This window comes from Eptatretus burgeri, chromosome 3, assembly GCF_056783735.1.
Source record: "Eptatretus burgeri isolate ZD-2024b chromosome 3, Ebu_testis_v1, whole genome shotgun sequence".
NCBI classification, from domain to species: domain Eukaryota; kingdom Metazoa; phylum Chordata; class Myxini; order Myxiniformes; family Myxinidae; genus Eptatretus; species Eptatretus burgeri.
The window spans coordinates 3,712,335-3,731,066 of NC_140963.1; the positions used below are offsets into that span (position 1 = coordinate 3,712,335).

The 18,732-nt window shown below is 46.0% G+C and overlaps 1 protein-coding gene across 1 annotated transcript in view; it reads left to right on the forward strand.

Moving 5' to 3' along the window:
• LOC147029305 (uncharacterized) overlaps nt 1–18,732 on the forward strand; it is a 415,972-nt gene that overhangs the window by 302,174 nt on the left and 95,066 nt on the right. Inside the window, exons 26-27 of the mRNA XM_085872263.1 lie at nt 13,112–13,180; nt 16,524–16,592. Of these exons, the coding sequence (XP_085728389.1) occupies nt 13,112–13,180; nt 16,524–16,592 (138 nt within the window). The remainder of the gene's footprint in view (nt 1–13,111; nt 13,181–16,523; nt 16,593–18,732) is intronic.

The window sequence follows — 18,732 nt, forward strand, 5'->3', positions numbered from 1 at the left end:
CTGCGGACGAAAGGTTTGTTCGTGGTCAGGAGCGCAGGTGGGCCGAGAAGGACTTTGCACGACGGAGGATCTCCGGTCGGCGACTGGCTTTGGAGGCCAGGTTGGAAATGTGGCTTTCCCAGGAAAGAACATGGCAGATAGTGAGACCCAGAAGCTTGAAAGAAAGGACTTCTTCCAGAGGATTGTTGAGAAAGTATATGGGGGGGGGGTCCAAACGGTCCTTTCGGAGAGACATAGTGAGAGTGTGAGATTTGTCAGGATTGAAAGACATGTTCCACATGTTGGACCAGTTTGAGATTTTACCCAGATCTGCAGAGAGTGAAGAAGCTGCTGCTTACCGGTCTGAGGGATGACAGATGGTACGGCAGAGGGTGAAGTCATCAGCAAAGAGATAAAGAGGATTTTTCAAAGAGTCGGAGAGATCATTGATGAAAATGAGAAAAAGAACAGGGCCCAGGACACTGCCTTGAGGAACTCCAGCCTGGACAGGAAGAGTGGATGAGAGAACTCCATTAAGGACCACACGTTGGCTGCGACAGGAGAGGAAGTCTGCGAGCCATGAGTGGAGATTGCCTTGGATACCATAGGAAGAGAGTTTGGAGTTGCTTGTTTATAAGAGACTTATATGTTTAATTTCAATGTTACTCCTACCTTTCTGTGATCATTCATGTTGTGCATGTATTGCGTGTGCTCTTTCTTCTTCTACAAACAAATGTAAGGCTCATGGAGGATGAAAACAAGAAATAAAGGATGAGTACTTTCCTAAAAAATGCAGAAGGGAGCAAGTGAAGTGGACAGTCGACATACAGTCAACCCCCGCTTCATCGTGATTCACCTATCGCGCCCCCGGTTCATCGCGGGTTTTCCCTTGAAACATAACTAATTTTTTCTGCGGATTCCCCCGGTACATCGCGGTAATAATATATAAAATATAAATTATTTAAGCAATAAATTATAACGCGTGGTGCTCGACCAGTCACACAACGCACGAGACAAAGTTTCGCTTGTGAACTTCGAATATTTTCTACGTTTTTTTCTCCAAGCCCCACGATGCCGCCCAAACGCCCTGCACCTTCTAAGGCTTTTGGCAAGGAATCGAAGCGCCAGAGGAAGGTCCTGGGACGCTCCAGGAGAAGGTTAAGGTAAAGGTGCTCGATATATGCTTCGGGAAAGAAAAAGGTTTGCCGCTGTTGGACAAGCACTGCTCATACCCAGCACCTCAAAACGGACCAGACCAGACCAGACTAGTCGATCTCCAGCACCTCAAACCCAATCACTGCCAAACCGACCAGACCAGACTAGTTGATCTCCGGCACCTCAAACCCAATCACTCCCAAACTGACCAGACCAGACGAGTCAATTTTTTGGGGGAGGCGTCCATTCATCGCAGATTTTCACTTCGCGCAGGGAGGTTTGGAACGTAACCCCCACGAGAAACGGGGGATTACTGTACTTTCAAACATTACCTGAGAAAGAGGTGGGTTATACGAGGTTGGAAGCGGGCATCAAAATGTCATGAATGAAAATGGAAGACAACGTGAGAAGGCAGGGAGCCATAACAGAGTCATGTGACAGGCAGACCCATGTTTTTCAAGCTAAAAAGAAGAGAAGAGAAAAACTGTTTCTAACATTGAGAAAACCCAATAAAACATGGTTTCCTCTTATTGAACGATTCCTTCATATTTTTGCAGCTGGGGGTCTGGGTGAGAAGACTAGGAGGGGTTGGGGAGGGGGGAGCTATCTCGGGTTCCTACCAGACTCCCGGGAATCGCAGGCCGTCACACACAGATAACTCCGTGATGCGGCGGGTCGCTCACCGACCGTGAACGCCAATAACTCAACCACGTGACTTGGGGTCCTCCGTCGAAGTCGGTTGCCTAATTATAATCATGTGACCTAATTACCGGGAGACACGCCCTCGGTACGCCTTGTCCGAACCGGGTCACCTTTCCGGATCAGATGCAGCCGAGCAACACTGCCAAGGACGTACCGGCTGAAAGAACGGATCTTTGGGAATAAAGTCCCGGCTAGGCAAGGATACGGACCATGCTGGATCATTGAAAGAAAAGACAAAAACGAGCTGGGAACATTTCTGCACGATCATTTATTAACAGGCAGGCGAGGAAAATATGTGGCACAGTGAATGTAGTTTATTGTTGTGTGTAAGCAGGGAAAGAAAGAAATGTAAGGTGCATCAACAAAACAAGTAACTTACTAAAGTAGACACAGAGCAGACCTATCGCGATATAATTCTTCCACACTCTTAACTTAAGTGAGGACAGGCACCATGACACACACACACAAACACACACACACACACACACACACACACACACACACACACACACACACACACACACACACACACACACACACACACACACACACACACACCCCCCGATGAGGAGATAATGAGAAGAAAGGAGAGGAGATATGGCTCACGATCTCGTAATACCTTGCACGGTTGACCGATCGTGCCACCCAGTACATTTTGGGGGTACCCAGATCGCTCTGCTGAGCGATCCCTCCTTGAGAGGTGGCGCGTCATCTCCTGCCTGGTTACGATGCCGGCCCAGTACGTGCACCGATCCAGAGAATGGGCGAGGGCATCAGGCATGAGGGAGGATGGTCGGTGGAGCCAGCGGTGAGTGAGTGGAGAGGACGGCGTGAAGCAGGGACAGTCAGGTGGGTAGGTGGAGCCAGTGGTGAGTGTGTGGAGGAGGCGGAGTCGAGAGCGAGTGGACGGAGTGACAGACGGGATCAGGTGGGTGGGTGGAGCCAGCGGCGAGTAGGTGGAGGAGGAGGAGGCGGGGCAACAGGCGCATGCAGAGATCTATCCAAGGCCAGGCAAAGATGATGAGGACGCCCACGACGACTACTCTCTGATGGCTTCGCGATCCGTCCTTTATCGGTCCTGCGGTCCTTTATCGGTCCTTTATCGCTCTCATTTGGCTCTGGCCACTGCACGGCCTGGCCACCATGGCCGGAAGTGGCCTTATTTTACATTCGGCGAGACATGGCACAGCTGCGGAATCGTCTCGCTCCGAAGCCCGCAATATGAATTGTCTTGCACCGAACTCCCGGGCCGTGCTCCGGCAACTGGCCGAGGTCCGCGTCTGCCCCGCATGCCTGCTCGGGCACCCCGGCGTGCTGCGGTTGGCGCTGATAAATGTGTTTGCTTCGTCCGTACGCCATGTGGCCCAAGCGATCCGGGCCGTACAGCATGCCTCTGCTTGGTGGCAGCTGCATCGAGGTGGAGGTGCCGGAGGACGTCTGCTGTCCGCGGGAGACATTTGTGGCCGCGGTGGTGAGCGAGAATCGACGGTAAGACGCAGTTATGAACCAGCGCGCCGACCCGAACAAAGATGTGCACCATGCGCATCCTGTACTGTGCGATGGTAAAATGCCATTGTTATCAGCGGCGCAGATCCGAATGAAGAGGTGCGCTATTCGTGCCCCATTCTGTGCGATGATAAATATCACGGGGCTACGCGCTGGTCCGCCATCGTGCATGTGGTTATTTATCACAGTGGTGATCCTCACAGGTGGCTGCTTAAGCACGGTGCCTGCCCTGATCTGTGTCATGGATTGAAGGAAAGGATTGGATGTAATTATTAGATGCAGAAATTGGTTGAAAAGAGCAGGCCATGCGCATCCTGCACAGCGTTGGGATTTATTGTATGGTTCTACTCTTCCCTTTGACACTATCTTGCAGCGGAGAATTTTTCCATCATCTGTCATGTGGTTGAGGCTTCTTCTGGCCTCCACGAGGAGGCCGTCTGGGTGCGGGTGCGGTGGGTGGGTGGCCGTCTGGGTGTGGTGCCTGCTTGGATTTATTGCAGGAATAAGAGGAAAAGAGTTGGAATGAAGATCGAGATATAATCAGACCTAACGATATGATCCTCACAACGCACTTCATCCCGTTTGACCCATTAGACGTGAGAGAAAGGTCTAACTGCACGTATATTAACGAAATAACTGTCTGGGGATCACTGTATGATGGATGCCATTGCCTCAGAGGCATGCGGTTTCCAGAATCGAAACAATATTATGATCGTCATGCAATGGATCCCTGAAAAATACCGTAATTTTAAAAGTCATTCATAATTTTATTATTTTTGAAAATCTTGATGGAGTTTTTAACCAGTTTTTCTTGTTGTTTTGGTGACTAAAAGATTGTGATCACAGGCAATATAACTTGATGGTCATGGAAATTTGGAGCATTTTTGCAAAGAAAGAAGCAATGGATGTTTCTTTAAGTACACGGAGGCCACGTTGTCTTGTCACCCATTGTAAAAATTGTGACATTACCTTTTATCATATTAGCCGCCAACACTAAAGGGTTCTACAAGTTGAACTACATTAGTGGAGTACCGACCCCATGGGTGGTCTTGTTTCAAGTATACCTTTATTTGGGCGGTGTATAGACAAGTGACAGTTCCGTATAGGAAAAATAAATAACCCAGGTTACATGCATGAAGCAAAAACATACCTATTGCTTATAATTCAAAACACCTCACTGCACTGGAAAACACGGGGACAGGAAAACTGCATTGTAAATGACAGTGGAGTCTTGTAATGCCCTCTCCGACCTGGAAGCGGCGCAACACAATACACATTTACATAGAGAATTTACCTCACCCCTCTCCCCCCCTTTCCCCAAAGACCACCGGCAAAGATAAAAACACCCCTAAACATGAATTGAGGTTATGCTGATCCTCTGCAGCAAGTCTGGATGTAATTGGCCCAGAACTGGAGGAGGAGTAGCCCGACAAACAAACAAACCCACAAACACTCAAACATCGGTCCGTGAATGATAGTCAGGATACATTTACAGTGCTCTTTTACTTTATTACACATTTAGCAGTGCATGACACAAGCCTTAAGTGTCCAGTTGATCCGTTTGTGCTCCATCATTGACATTACAGAGGATCATTTAGTACCATGTTCTTGGGGACAATTTCCGGACAGTTTGTGGGGTGATCCAATTGAAAGGAAGTCTCCTCTCACTGCTTGTTTGAGGTCATCAGTGGTTTTGTCGGGCTGCTGTGCAGCAATCTCTTTTATGAAACCCCAAAGGGAATGATCACATGTTGACAGTCAGACACAATGACAATAATCCATTGTTCAATGGTGTAATTGCTTGGATCACCCATGATTACGTTCACTCAATCTGAAAAAAGGGAAAAAAGGAAACATCACAATTTTACAAGGGGTGCTGAGACATTGTGGGCACCATAACATTACAAAGGGTGATGAGACACTGTGGTCACCCTTACATTGCTCCAGGGGTGATGAAACATTGTGGCCACAATGTGAAAAACTCATTGTTGTGGATTGCACTGTGTTTCTTTTCACTCTGATCATAAATTGCATGATTCTGTGAAACTTTTACCCACAAGGCATGGATCTTCATAATTTATTCAAGCATTTGAATGATTTACATTTGCCTTTTTATCCAAAAGGGTAAAGAAGGTGAGGCAGAAAGACTATAGCTTGACAAAACGAACAAGGTAAAGAATCACCATGAAATAGAAATGGAGATATATATGTATGTCTATGTGTGTGTGTGTGTGTATATGTATACTGTATATATATATGTATATGTATATATGTATATATATATATATATATATATATATATATATATATATATATGTATGTATGTATGTATGTATATATTGGTAGGTTTTAGTTGTAAGCTTACGCTTCGTCGCCATTGTCCTGCCTGCAGTGCGATCAACATGTGTATGCAGTTAGAAGTAGCCTATCACTGGTGGTGTAAACCAATGAGTGAGCATCATGATTCCATGAAATCGGGCTTCTCACGAGGCAGCAGTTCTGTGTGACAAGTTAGGAGTGGTAATTTACTTGAGTTTCCATTACGTGGGAACGGATAACATCTGACGACTTCGACGAAGTGACGACTTTGAGATGACCACTTTCAGAGGGATGACCCTTTATTCAAAGGGATTTAACATGAGATAAATTCGGGACTTTTTGACACTGCCGACTTAGGCGAAGTGACGAGTTACACGCTGCCGACTTACACCTAGTCTACTGTATATATATATATATATATATATATATATATATATATATATATATATATATATATATATATATATATATATATATATATATATATATATATATATGTGTATATATATATATATATATATATATATATATATATATATATGTGTGTGTATATATATATATATATATATATATATATATATATATATATATATATATATATATATATATATGTGTGTATATAGATATAATATATATATATATATATATATATATATATATATATATATATATATATATATATATATATATATATATATATATATATATATATATATGTGTGTGTATATATATATATGTGTGTGTATATATATATATATATATATATATATATATATATATATATATATATATATATATGTGTGTATATATATATATATATATATATATATATATATATATATATGTGTGTATATATATATATATATATGTGTGTATATATATATGGTGTGTTCAAAAAGTATTCAACCTTAATTTTTCGTGCGTAAACAAATGAAGCTAGGGAGGCGTGGTTTGGTGCACCTATGTAGGCGATCCTAATCCGTATGCGTGAATATTTTCCCACCTGCAGAAGCTGTCAGTCGCCGACAGACCGCCAATGAGTGAGGAAGTGTAAGTGAGCGCCGTCGGATTGTCGTTTTTGACAAAATGACGGAAAAACTTGAACAACGCTACTGCATCAAATTTTGTGTAAAGCTTGGCGATTCCCAAGTGGAAACGATCCGCAAGATTCAACAGGCCTTTGGGAACGAAGCAATGGGCACCACACAGATAAAAGAGTGGTACAACCGCTTCAAAGATGGTCGCACATCAGTGGACAGTGAAGCACGTTCTGGGAGGCCCTCAACACCCCGAAATGAGGTCGTCATTGACCAAGTGGGGACCCTGCTGATGCAGGATCGTCGAATCGTGTAATCAATCCTTTACCGTATCTCCCTCCTGTGTCTCTGTTATTTCCGTCTCTTCCCTTATCTCCCTTGTCTCCACTATTTTTATTTCCTTTGTTGTCACCTCGTGTCTCGTATCACACGTTTCAATCACCCCATTTAATTTTTCCCTCTTGGTCACCGTCACTTTTTCCGTCACCTTCACACTTCTCACCCAACACGTCCCCCAAATTATCTTTTTTGTTCCCGCCTTCACCGCGGGCCTGACAGCCGTTGCACTCCCCCCGAGCTCGTTCGTTCCCACACGTGGCGTCGCCATTACGCACTCCGTTGTCCACGCTTCACTGCACGCTATTGCCTTCATGCCCGTGGCAGGCTTCAGCCTATTTGCTGCACCTCACCCTGCATTTCTCTCATTTCTTCTTTCATTTTGAGTGCGTTTGTTTCCATTTGTTTGTTCACTCCATCTATTTTGCTGTTTGTGTTCTCATTCATTGCCACCAGCATGGCGCATAGCTGGGCCATGTCGGGTGTGCTCGGCTGAGCCGATTCGGCCAGGATCGGGGGGTTTTGGTGGAGGGGGGGGGAGGGGAGGTGTCATACACCGCGGCCTCTGCCGCTGCCGCGCCCATTTCGGGTTCTGGGTTCGGTTGGGGAAATTCATCCTGCACCATAAGCATTTCCTGCACAGGGATTTCGTCCTGGACCATGGATTCAACACATTCTAAATCCATTTCTAATACCCCCAGCTCCCGCTCGCCTTGAGACTCCATCTTATTTCTCATAAGGGGTTAATTTAAATTGCTCGTAATTTGGAGGGAATCGGGGGTCGCTCCTCTCACCCCTGGACCGATTCCCCGTGAATTTAGCTTGGAGGCGGGGGGGATTCGAATCTCACTCTTGACACCAGTGTTGCGAATTCGCGCCCGCCGGCGTGCGGACGGCCACGTGACTCGGATCGCGGCACATTGCCCACCGGACGGATAATTCAGTCATGACCCTCTCGGACCAACGCCGGGAGCGGGTCACGGGTGGGGGTTTAACCTCACCACGACCGTGACAATTGCCCACCCGCGCAGGATAGGGTCGCTCGCCAAATTCGATCAATTCGACTCGACTCGCTCTGCCCTGCCGACACACACTGCTACTGCCACACTCTGCTACTTCCACACTCTGCTGCTGCCACACTCTGCTGCTGCCATACTCTGCTCTGCTCTCCAACCAAAAACTCGACTCACTCTTTCTGCCGACACACACTGCTGCTGCCACACACTGCCACGATTCGCCTTGCACTCGCCGTTTTATAGGCCGGCAGGAGAAAACAATATGCAAATATCCGGATCAGGATGACCTCGGGGGCGGAGCCACGCTCGCCAATGGGACGGAGGAAAAGTGGGCGTGAACCTCCCCTGATCCTATAATTTGCATCTATAGATTTCACACAGACGCGCCTGGAGGCAGGGCCAAGCCGCTCTGCGCTTGCTAATTGGACGGATCAGAAGTGGGCGTGTAGCGTTCTTGATCCGAATTCTCCCTCGGAAAGGCCGCTATTTGCTTCGCGGCTCGGTGTGTATCGCTGAACGAGCCCAAGACAGCCCGACGCTCAGTGTTCACAGGTGGTGCAGGAATGGCCGTAGAAGGAGAGAGGTGAGGGTGGTGGAGGGTTTATCGGTGGTGGTTTGATGGTTATGGTGCCGTTTGGGAATGACGGTGATGCGATGTTTGCGGGATTGAGTTGTGAAGGTAAAGGTCGTGGCTGTTGGCATTGTTGTTGTTGTCTGAGGGTTGGAGCGTGGTTGCAGTTGGTGACGATGGCTGACGTGGTGGTTAAGGTGGTTGTTGTGTCATTGCGGTTGAGACGTGGTTGGTTCAAAATAAAGATAGAACAGAAAAACGGCTCTCAAAGCGTCGCAGCCCGAATGAATCACATAAATTCCCTCTAAACAACGGGTTTGGGCTAACTACACATGTACTTAAGAGATATCTCACCTACGGGACCTGAATGGTGGTTTGCGAATTTCCACAGCCGTAACAATATATATATATATATATATATATATATATATATATATATATATATATATATATATATATATATATATATATATATATATATATATATATATATATATATATATATATATATATATATATATATATATATATATATATATATATATATATATATGTATATATATATATATATATATATATATGTATATATATATTGTTGCGGATTCGCGCCCGCCGGCGTGCTGACGGCCACGTAACTCGAATCGCGGCACGTCGCCCACCGGACGGACAATCCAGTCGTGACCCTCTCGGACTAACGCCGGGAACCAGTCACGGGTGGACCTTTCGGTCTCACCGCGATCGAGCCAATCAGCCCCCGCGTGGGATAGGGTTGCTCGCCAAATTCGACCAACCTAAGTACCCACACGGAGGGTAGACCGGGCGATCGCACCTCGCCGCAGGTCGACTTCGGACACGGGCCACTTAAGCGACCCGTTCCGTACTATCGGGATAACCGAGCGGTGTTATCGTTGGCCTCGACGGTTCGATTAATTATCGGGCGTATTCAGCCCACTACCAACCCTTTACGTGAAGTAAGATGGGGATTCAATAGAGGAAAAGACGAAGCGAAGCGGGAGAACAGTTCAATAATAAAGCACATTTATTCGCGATGAACGGAAAGCACACATATACAATTCCACCAAAAGCACATAGAAAAGGAAAAGAAACACAATGCAATTTTACTCAAAAAGCAAATGTAAAAGCGAAGACACAATGCAGAGCTATCCGACTACCGAGCACACGGCAACACTTATACAATTCTACTTCACAGACGGCGCCGACAACACATACCCAAAACCAAGAAAAAGAACACCCTCAAGGATGAGGCGGGCCTGAGGCCGAGACCGGGTCGGGCCTACCCGTCTGGTGATGAGACGCGGAGCGGCGATGGTGCCTCAACTCCGCGGGCCTCGCGGACAGTGTCTGGTAGGGGGTGGGAAAAGGGGCCCCCTTGGTCGCACTATCTCAGCGCGGGGGGGGAAACAGGAGGGGGTTGCTGATGCTCGGGGAAAGGAGGATTTTTACTCTGTCTCGAGTCCCGCGCCGAGCGTCTCCACCTCGACCAGGTCGCGCCGTCGGCCTCCCTGGTGTGCAGCTCCCGGCACAACCCGAGCACCCCCTCGTCTGCCTTCGCCGCCTCTCCACAGCTCCGTCCTCTTCGCTCCGACTCCAACGCACACGACGACGACGACGACCAACTCTTTATTTTTCCAACGCACACACGACGACCAACTCTTCTTTTTACTGACGAACGCGGCCGCTAATATAAGCCCCGTGGCTTCGCTCTCTCATCTTTGACCCCCTGCCTTCGACCTTTCACCTCGCTCCCCATTGGCCCGAGAAAAAGTGGGCGTGAATGCATTTTGATCCATGAATTTGCATATCGCGACCGCCCTCCAACGCCCTGGAGGCGGGGCCAAATCGCCCCTCGCTCACCGATTGGACGGCACAAAAGTGGGCGTGTGTCGTTTTTGATCCGTTTTTGGAGCGGAAAATCCGTGGTTTTGTACACGCTGTTCGGCGCGCGCCCTGCACGAGTCCAATACCGGTACCCACAAGCAGCGCAAGAACGGTGGCGATGCGACGGTTGCGAGGTGTGACGTGAAGCGGCACCGCGGTGGGTGGTTGATGTTGTGGTTGGTGGTGGTAACAATGGCGGTTGGTCCAAAATAAAGATAGTAAAAGAAAAACGGCTATCCTGAAGAGTCGCAGCACGCATGAATAACATTTATTCCCTCTAGACAACGGGTTTGGGCCTAACTACACATATACTTACTGAGATATCTCACCTAAGGGACCTGAATGGTGGTTTGCGAATTTGGTAACCACAACAATATATATATATATATATATATATATATATATATATATATATATATATATATATATATATATATATATATATATATATATATATATACATATATATATATATATATATATATATATATATATATATATATATATATATATATATATATATATATATATATATATACACTGATGAGCCAAAACATTATGACCACCTGCCTAATATGCTGTTGATCCTCCGTGTGCCGCCAAAACAGCGCCGAGGCATGGACTATACAAGACTTCTGAAGGTGTCCTGTGGTATCTGGCACCAAAACATTAGTTGCAGATCCTTCGAGTCCTGTAAGTTGCGAGGTGGAACCGCCGTGGATCGGACTTGTCAGTCCAGCACATCCCACAGATGCTCAATCAGATTGAGATCTGGAGAATTTGGAGGCCAGGGCAACACCGTGAATACTTCATCTTGTTCCTCAATCCATTTCCAAACAAGGTGTGCAGTGTGGCAAGGCGCATTATTCTGCTGAAAGAGACCACTGCCATCAGGGAATACCATTGCCATGAAGGGGTGTACCTGTTCTGCAACGATGTTAAGGTAGGTGACACGTGTCAAATTGACGTCCACATAAATGGCCGGACCCAGGGTTTCCCAGCAGAACATTGCCCAGAGCATCACACTCCCTCCACCGGCATGTCGTCTTCCCACAGTGCATCCTGGTGCCATCGCTTCTCCAGGTAAACTGCGCACACGTACACGGCCATCCACTTGATCTAAAAGAAAACAGGACTCGTACGACCAGGCGACCTACTTCCATTGCTCCAAGGTCCAGTTCCGAAGCTCGCGTGCCCATTGTCGGCACTTTCGACGGTGGACAGGGGTCATCATGGGCACTCTGACTGGTCTGCGGCTATGCAGCCCCATATGCAGCAGGGTGTGATGCACTGTGGATTGTGACACATTCCTCCCGTGACCACCATTAACATTTTCTGTGACTTGTGCCACAGTAGACCTTCTGTCGGTTTGGACCAGACGGGATAGCCTTCGTTGCCCTCGCGCATCGATGAGCTTTGGGCGCCCAACACCCTGTCGCCGGTTTGTCGTTTGTCCCTCCTCGGACCACTGTCGGTAGGTACTCACCACTGCTGACCGGGAGCACCCCACAAGCCTTGCTGTTTCAGAGATGCTCTGACCCAGTCGTCTCGCCATAACAATTTGGCCCTTGTCAAAGTCGCTCAGGTCTTTACTCCTGCTCATTTCTCCCACATCCAACACATCAACTTCAAGAACTGGCTGTTCACTTGCTGCCTTATATATCCCACCCCTTGACAGGTGCCATTGTAACAAGATAATCAATGTTATTCACTTCACCTGTCAGTGGTCATCATGTTTTGGCTCATCGGTGTATATGGAAAATTTTTATATATATATATATATATATATATATATTTATACATATATATATATATATATATATATATATATATATATATATATATATATATATATATATATGCTGTAACTTAAAGAAGAAGAAGGCACTTCCAACCAAAGTAAAAAAAAAAAGCTCGATCGACCGCTAATTTGAGCAAAAAAGCGAGAGCAGACCCTGTCAGGCAACTTTTCGCTGGCTTCGCAGCTGGCTTCATCAGGCACAATAGGTGATGAAGCTGGCTGCGAAGCCAGCAAAAGGGGTGGTGTTTTGGTCTATTGTACCTGAAGATTTTTTTATACATACATACATGAACATGAAGAAATGCAGATATATATATATATATATATATATATATATATATATATATATATATATATATATATATATATATATATATATATATATATATATATATATATATATATATATATATATATATATATATATATGTGTGTGTGAGTGGGAGGGAGATATAGGAATTGGTGGGGATAGAGATGGAGAGAGAAGGAGTATGGAGAACATGGCAACCTGCAAGTAAGAATGTTGAGTAAGTTTTGTAGTTCTCAGAAAGATCACTGGCAGGGATGGGAGAATGATATGAGATGGTTCAACACTGCATGTTTGCCTGAGATATTGTAACAATAATAATCACAGTGATTATATGATCATCATCATGATCAACAACACCTGTTTTTATGCATTATGTGGCAGCAGAATTTTCTAGTACGAGTCTTGTATGTCAACAATTGTGAACTTCATACATTTTTGGATGAAATGTATAATTAATCAATGAATTCCCCCCACTTGCAGGGTTTGCGAGGTCTACCAGGGCAACAAGGAGAGCTGGGACCAGAAGGAATTGGTGAACCTGGAGCTAAGGTAGCCCATCTGTCCTATCCATTTGAAAAAAAAAATGTAACCTCAAGTCACTCCAGCATTGTAAAATGTGCAAAAGAAGAAGTTATTTCTTATTGGAGTGATGGGAATATATTCTTTTTGAAATGAAGTTTTGTAACCCGAACAGCGTACATGAGAAAATATCATTGATAAACATTTGTTACATTATTATACATAATCCCCATCTTTCTCATAGCACTTAATGCATGGAAAAGCAACTGTTTAAATCATTTCAGACACAGAAGCCTCCTTTTGAAGTGTCCTCAAAACAGTGGACATGGCTTCCTTAACCTCCTCAGCAGTTGCAAAACCTCTTCCATTTTGGGACATGAGTGAAGGAATGAATGACGAGGAAAAGAGCGGAGAGAGGAAGGGAGGAAACACGGTAACACTCTAGTAGCCAACGTGTGCCTCTCAACAGAATCCTTTCTTCTCCTCTCCCTGTCAAGGCTGGAGTACTGCAAGGCAGTGTTCTGGGCCCAGTCCTTTTCTTAATCTCCATCAATGATCTCTCTGACTCTGGAAAATCCTTTTTATCTCTTTACTGACAACTCCACCCTGTGCTGTGACATCCCTCATCCTTCAGCTTGGCAGGCTGCAGCTGCTTTCCACTCTGCAGACTTTGATAGAATCACAGGACAGTCAAACACTTGGAATATGTCTTTCAATCCTGACAAATCTTACACTCTCACAATCTCTCTCTAAAAGCACCATCTGGCAAACCCTCCCATATACTTTTTTTTTTAACAATCCTCTTGAAGAAGCACAGTGATTCAAACTTTTGGGCCTCAATATCAGCCATTATCTTTCTTGGGCAAACAACACTTCTAAGTTGGCCTCCAAAGCCAGTTGCTGACTGGGTATCCTCTTTCATGTAAAGTCCTTCCTTGGCACACCTGAATTCTTCTCCACCTACGATGCCTTCATCCACAGCTTGATGGAGTACTGCTCTCCCCTGGTGCCTCTCCGCTGTTGCCCCTGCCTCACCCCTTGCTCAGATTGACGCCGTGGAAACCAAGGCCTCGTTCAAGATCATTGGAATCTCTCGCAATGAAGCTGTCTATCAGCCTGTCACTTTTACATTGCAGAGAAGTCTGTGGTCTCTGTCTTTTGCCACCTCCTTTCTGGTCTTGCACACTCTGCTCTTTTCATGCTGTGTACCCACCCCTCCCCTCCCAATCCCCCTCGGTTAATGCAGGATGCACGTGGTCCACCATTAACCCCATTCCATTGAAACTCCCAGAATCCAGAATCACTGCTCACCTCCACTCATTTGTTCCTCTTGCTTCCCACTTGTGGACTCAACTTTCACATTCTCTTCAATCTCCTCCTTCCCTTCAGGTCTTCAAGACAGTTGTTTACCATCATCTCAGATCGTTCCAAATCCAAAACCATGATATTTTCTACCCCCATTTACCCTCCTCAAGTCGACTTCTTTCCAAGTTTCCAGTTTTTCATTCCACTTCTGAGATTGAAAGCTTGCAGCTGTATCTATCTTGTTCACCCCTTGTATCCTTTCCTAACCCTCATTCTTCCCCACATCCATTATTTGTCCAAGTCTCCCTCCATTTTGTACCTCAACCCTGCTGTTGATGTCTTCACCCCCTCTTTTTTATTGTTCCTTTTTTTGTTACATTTTGATCTGTTTTACGTTCCAGCTCCTCCAGATCTGTTCTATGTTCTCACTACTTTGAACACACATTAAAAAAAAAAAAATATATATATATATATCTAATAAACGTTTTCTTTTTGGGTACAACTGGCTGTCCACAGTGCAGAATGGGTTCCTCCTTCGGGATGAGCTAGTAGGCTGTTCCGTGAGAGAATATATCGACTTCCACCTTTTCACTGGAATGGCGACCATGAATCCCTGTGCCACACCAGCACCTGCTGCAACAATTCTGATCAACAAGAGGTGCCTACCACATATCCACCCTGTTTCTGTTCTCATTAAACAGTGATGTTTTCTCTAACTTGCAGCCAGTCTGAAGTGAGATGTGAAGATGGCATGAGATGGTGGCCAGTCTGCCTGAATGGACTGCCAGACTTGCCAACGCTGAGATGGCTCTGTAAGAATAGCCAGAATTATGTTGACTCACCTACACATGATCAGATGAACCAATTGGAACACAAGAGAAATTAGCAGGGAAGTTTGTCATTACCAAGTCCAAAAGGGAGGGTTTGCCATTGGTAGATATCCAGGTCAGAAAGTTCACAGATTGAATCAGACCTTTGGAGTCACAGAAGTTTTTTTGCTGCAGTGCCTACATGGCTGGTGAAAGAGGTACCATCTCCCAGCCGATTCGCATGGTTACAGTAGAAAACACTACGTGTGAGGAAGAGAGAGTTTAGATGGGTGGTTAAATGTTCATCCATATTGGCTGAGAGAGGGAGAGAGATCGATCAAAATGGAGTATTCACTTGTTCGGAGGATGGTATAACACACAGACAAGTGGTGGGAGAGAAATCCCAGCCAAAACTACTCATTGGGGTTTGGAGGTGGAAGAGCAGTCCACGGACACTGAGAAATGGAGTTCTTGATGTAAAGTACAACTCTGCTGCTGATGCTGTTGCTGCTGCTGCCAGGACATGGTTCATGGATATCGAACCGGAGGAGACAATAGCCAGGGAGAGACACCAAGGATAACACCTCGAGGGTTTGAGGTCGACACAGTTATGGACAGGGCAGGAGAAGCTGTTTGCAGGGCATAGGAATGTGGAGACAGGAATGGGGAACAAGGAGGGGGGTAGGCCGGGGGTAAGCTTGGAGTGTGTGGGATAGGGAGCCGAGGGGGGGGTGGGGGGGGACAAGGGAAACCTGGGAGAGGGGGGGCGGGGGGATAGGCTGAGAGTGAGCAGGACAGGAGGGTGACTGAGAGCGGATGGGGAGAATGGGAAGCTGAGAAGGTGCAGGGGACGTGGGAGGGTGCAGGGCATGGGGAAGCTGGGAGGATGTGGAGTGTGGGGATGCTGAAAGGGTGTGAGTTGTGGGGAAGCTGAGAGGGTATGTAGTAGGTGGAGCTGGGAGGGTATGTAGTAAGGAAAGCTGGGAGCGTGTGTGGTCGGGGTAGCTCGGAGGGTGCGTAGTAGGGGAAGCAGGTAAGGTGCATAGTAGGGGAAGTTGGGAGGGTGTGGGACAGTGAATTTTTGGAAACCTCTGGTTGAGTTCACTTCAGTCCAAATCTTGTAACCTTTTTGGAAGAACCGGCTTCAGCAATTTAGGCCCACCATATTTGTTTTTTGCTTCTTTCATTCCATTCAGTACATTTTTTTGGATTTTGTTTGAATTGTAGTTTTAAAATGCAATGTTGCTTGTCATTTTCAGGGTGATGTGGGAGCTCGTGGTTTACCTGGTGCTATTGGTCCTGCAGGACAAGGTTTCCCTGGGCCAAAGGTTTGCTTATCATTTTCATTGAACTGAGAAATGCAGGAAAGAACAAACTTGACTTCACAACTGCATCCCATGCTTCAACTTGCCTTTGTTTTTGAGGTTCAGCAAATGAGAGGCTCACAAGATACACCATCCTTTTTTCTTTTTTTTTTAATGTAATATCCTCTTTCATAGTTAGCCAGCCAACATAAGCTATTGTTTCAACATACGGAATTTTTTTATTCCAAGTAAACAAAGTTGAACAAACTTTTTACGAGCACGTTTTTTTGCCATGATTGAAAGATATGTTCCATGTGTTGGACCAGCTTGTGATTTTATTCAGATCTGCAGAGAATGAATAGGCTGCTGCTTGCCAATCTGAGGGATGGCAGAGGGTGGAGTCATCAGCAAAGAGATAAAGGGGATTTTCCAGAGTCGGAGAGATCATTGATGAAAACCAGAAAGAACAGGGCCCAGAACGCTACCTTGAGGAACTCCAGCCTGGACAGGAAGAGGGGATGAGAGAACTCCATTTAGGGCCACACGTTGGCTGCGACAGGAGAGGAAGTCTGTGAGCCATGAGTGGGCATTGCCTTGGATACCAGAGGAAGAGAGTTTGGTGAGCATGGCAGGGTGCCAAACCATATCGAAAGCACGAGATATGTCCAGGGAGATGGGTCTGATTTCATGTGCGGCATTGAAGATCTCCAACCATTGTTGGGAGAGCAGAGGCTACATATCCAGGGTAGAGTGCCCTGGATTGAATCCGAGTTGATGATCGGAAATCAAGCCATTGGAGAAGAGGAAGGATTTAATGTCTGAAGCGATGATGGATTCCATAACCTTGCTGATGATTGGGAGAAGGCTGATTGGTCTGTTATTGCAGGGATCTGTTTTTGCACCTTTTTATGCAGAGCGGTAATGTTTGCTGAATTCCAAGCAGATGGCAGATGAACTTGAGCAAATGAGAGGGTGAATAGAGCAGAGAGAGGGTGAGCAAGAGCAGCAGAGCAGGTTTTTAGGACATGTTGGCTGATGCTGTCTGGACTGGTTGCAGAATCTGAGTTGATGTTCGACAGCAAGCTCTCCACCTTGTCAGGAGAAAAGGGCACAGAGTCGAGGGACAGCTGGGTGCGACTACGTAAGGTGGGTAGAGAAAGAAAGTGATCGGTTTGGGACACAAGATTGAGAAGTAAACATGGAGTTTAGGCATTCAGCCTTTTTACACACAGTGCCAGTTGTGCGGCCATTTTAGGTAAGGGAGGGGATGGAGGCGGAACATACACCAGAAACAGACTTGACGAAATGCCACCAGGATTTGGAGGAGGGAGACAGGTTTGAGCATTCAGACTTGTGATTAGAAAGATGTTGTTTTCTGGCTCTCCTGAGGGTAGATACACAGTTGTTCCAAGCATTCTGGAAGGAACTCAAATTGCCTTCAGTTGGATTTGCCTTCCATGAGGCAAAGGCAAGTTGTTTCAGGACTACTGCCTCACCACATGCTTCATTGTAACATGGGCGGGAGAAAGGGTTGAACAACTGAAGACGAGAGGGGATAAATCCATGCATGACGAGAGCAAGTTTCGATGAAAGAATTCCTTGGATGAGTTGATGTTGGAGAAAGTAGTGATGGGAGACCAGTCTGGAAGTTTGATAGCTGCTTGAAGACCCTGCCAATCGGCCCGAGTGAAATGCCAGACTTGACGCCGCTGTGGTGGATCTCTGATAAAAACCAGAGAGATGTCCACTTTGACAAGGACGTGGTCAGAAGAACCGATTGGAGCGCGGGAAGAACACAGATATTTTCAGGGAAATTTGTCAAAATCAGATCCAGAAGAGATAGATTACCTTTGGTTGAGATCCGGGTTAGGAAGTTGACCGATTGAGTCAGTCCCAATGAGTCGCAGAAGTCATTTGCTGAAGTTCCATGACAGGTGAGAGAGGTACCCACACCCAGCCAACTGGCATGACAACAATTGAAGTCACCACATATGAGGAAGAGAGAGTTGGGATGAGAGGATAGAAGCTGGTCCATGTTTTCAGAGAGCGAGATGTAGATGGAGTCATCACTGTTTGGTGGACGGTACAACACACATAAACATGAGGTGGGAGTGGAGGGGAAGCCTTAGCCAGAGGTATTCCTGGGGAGGTGGGGAGTGAGGGC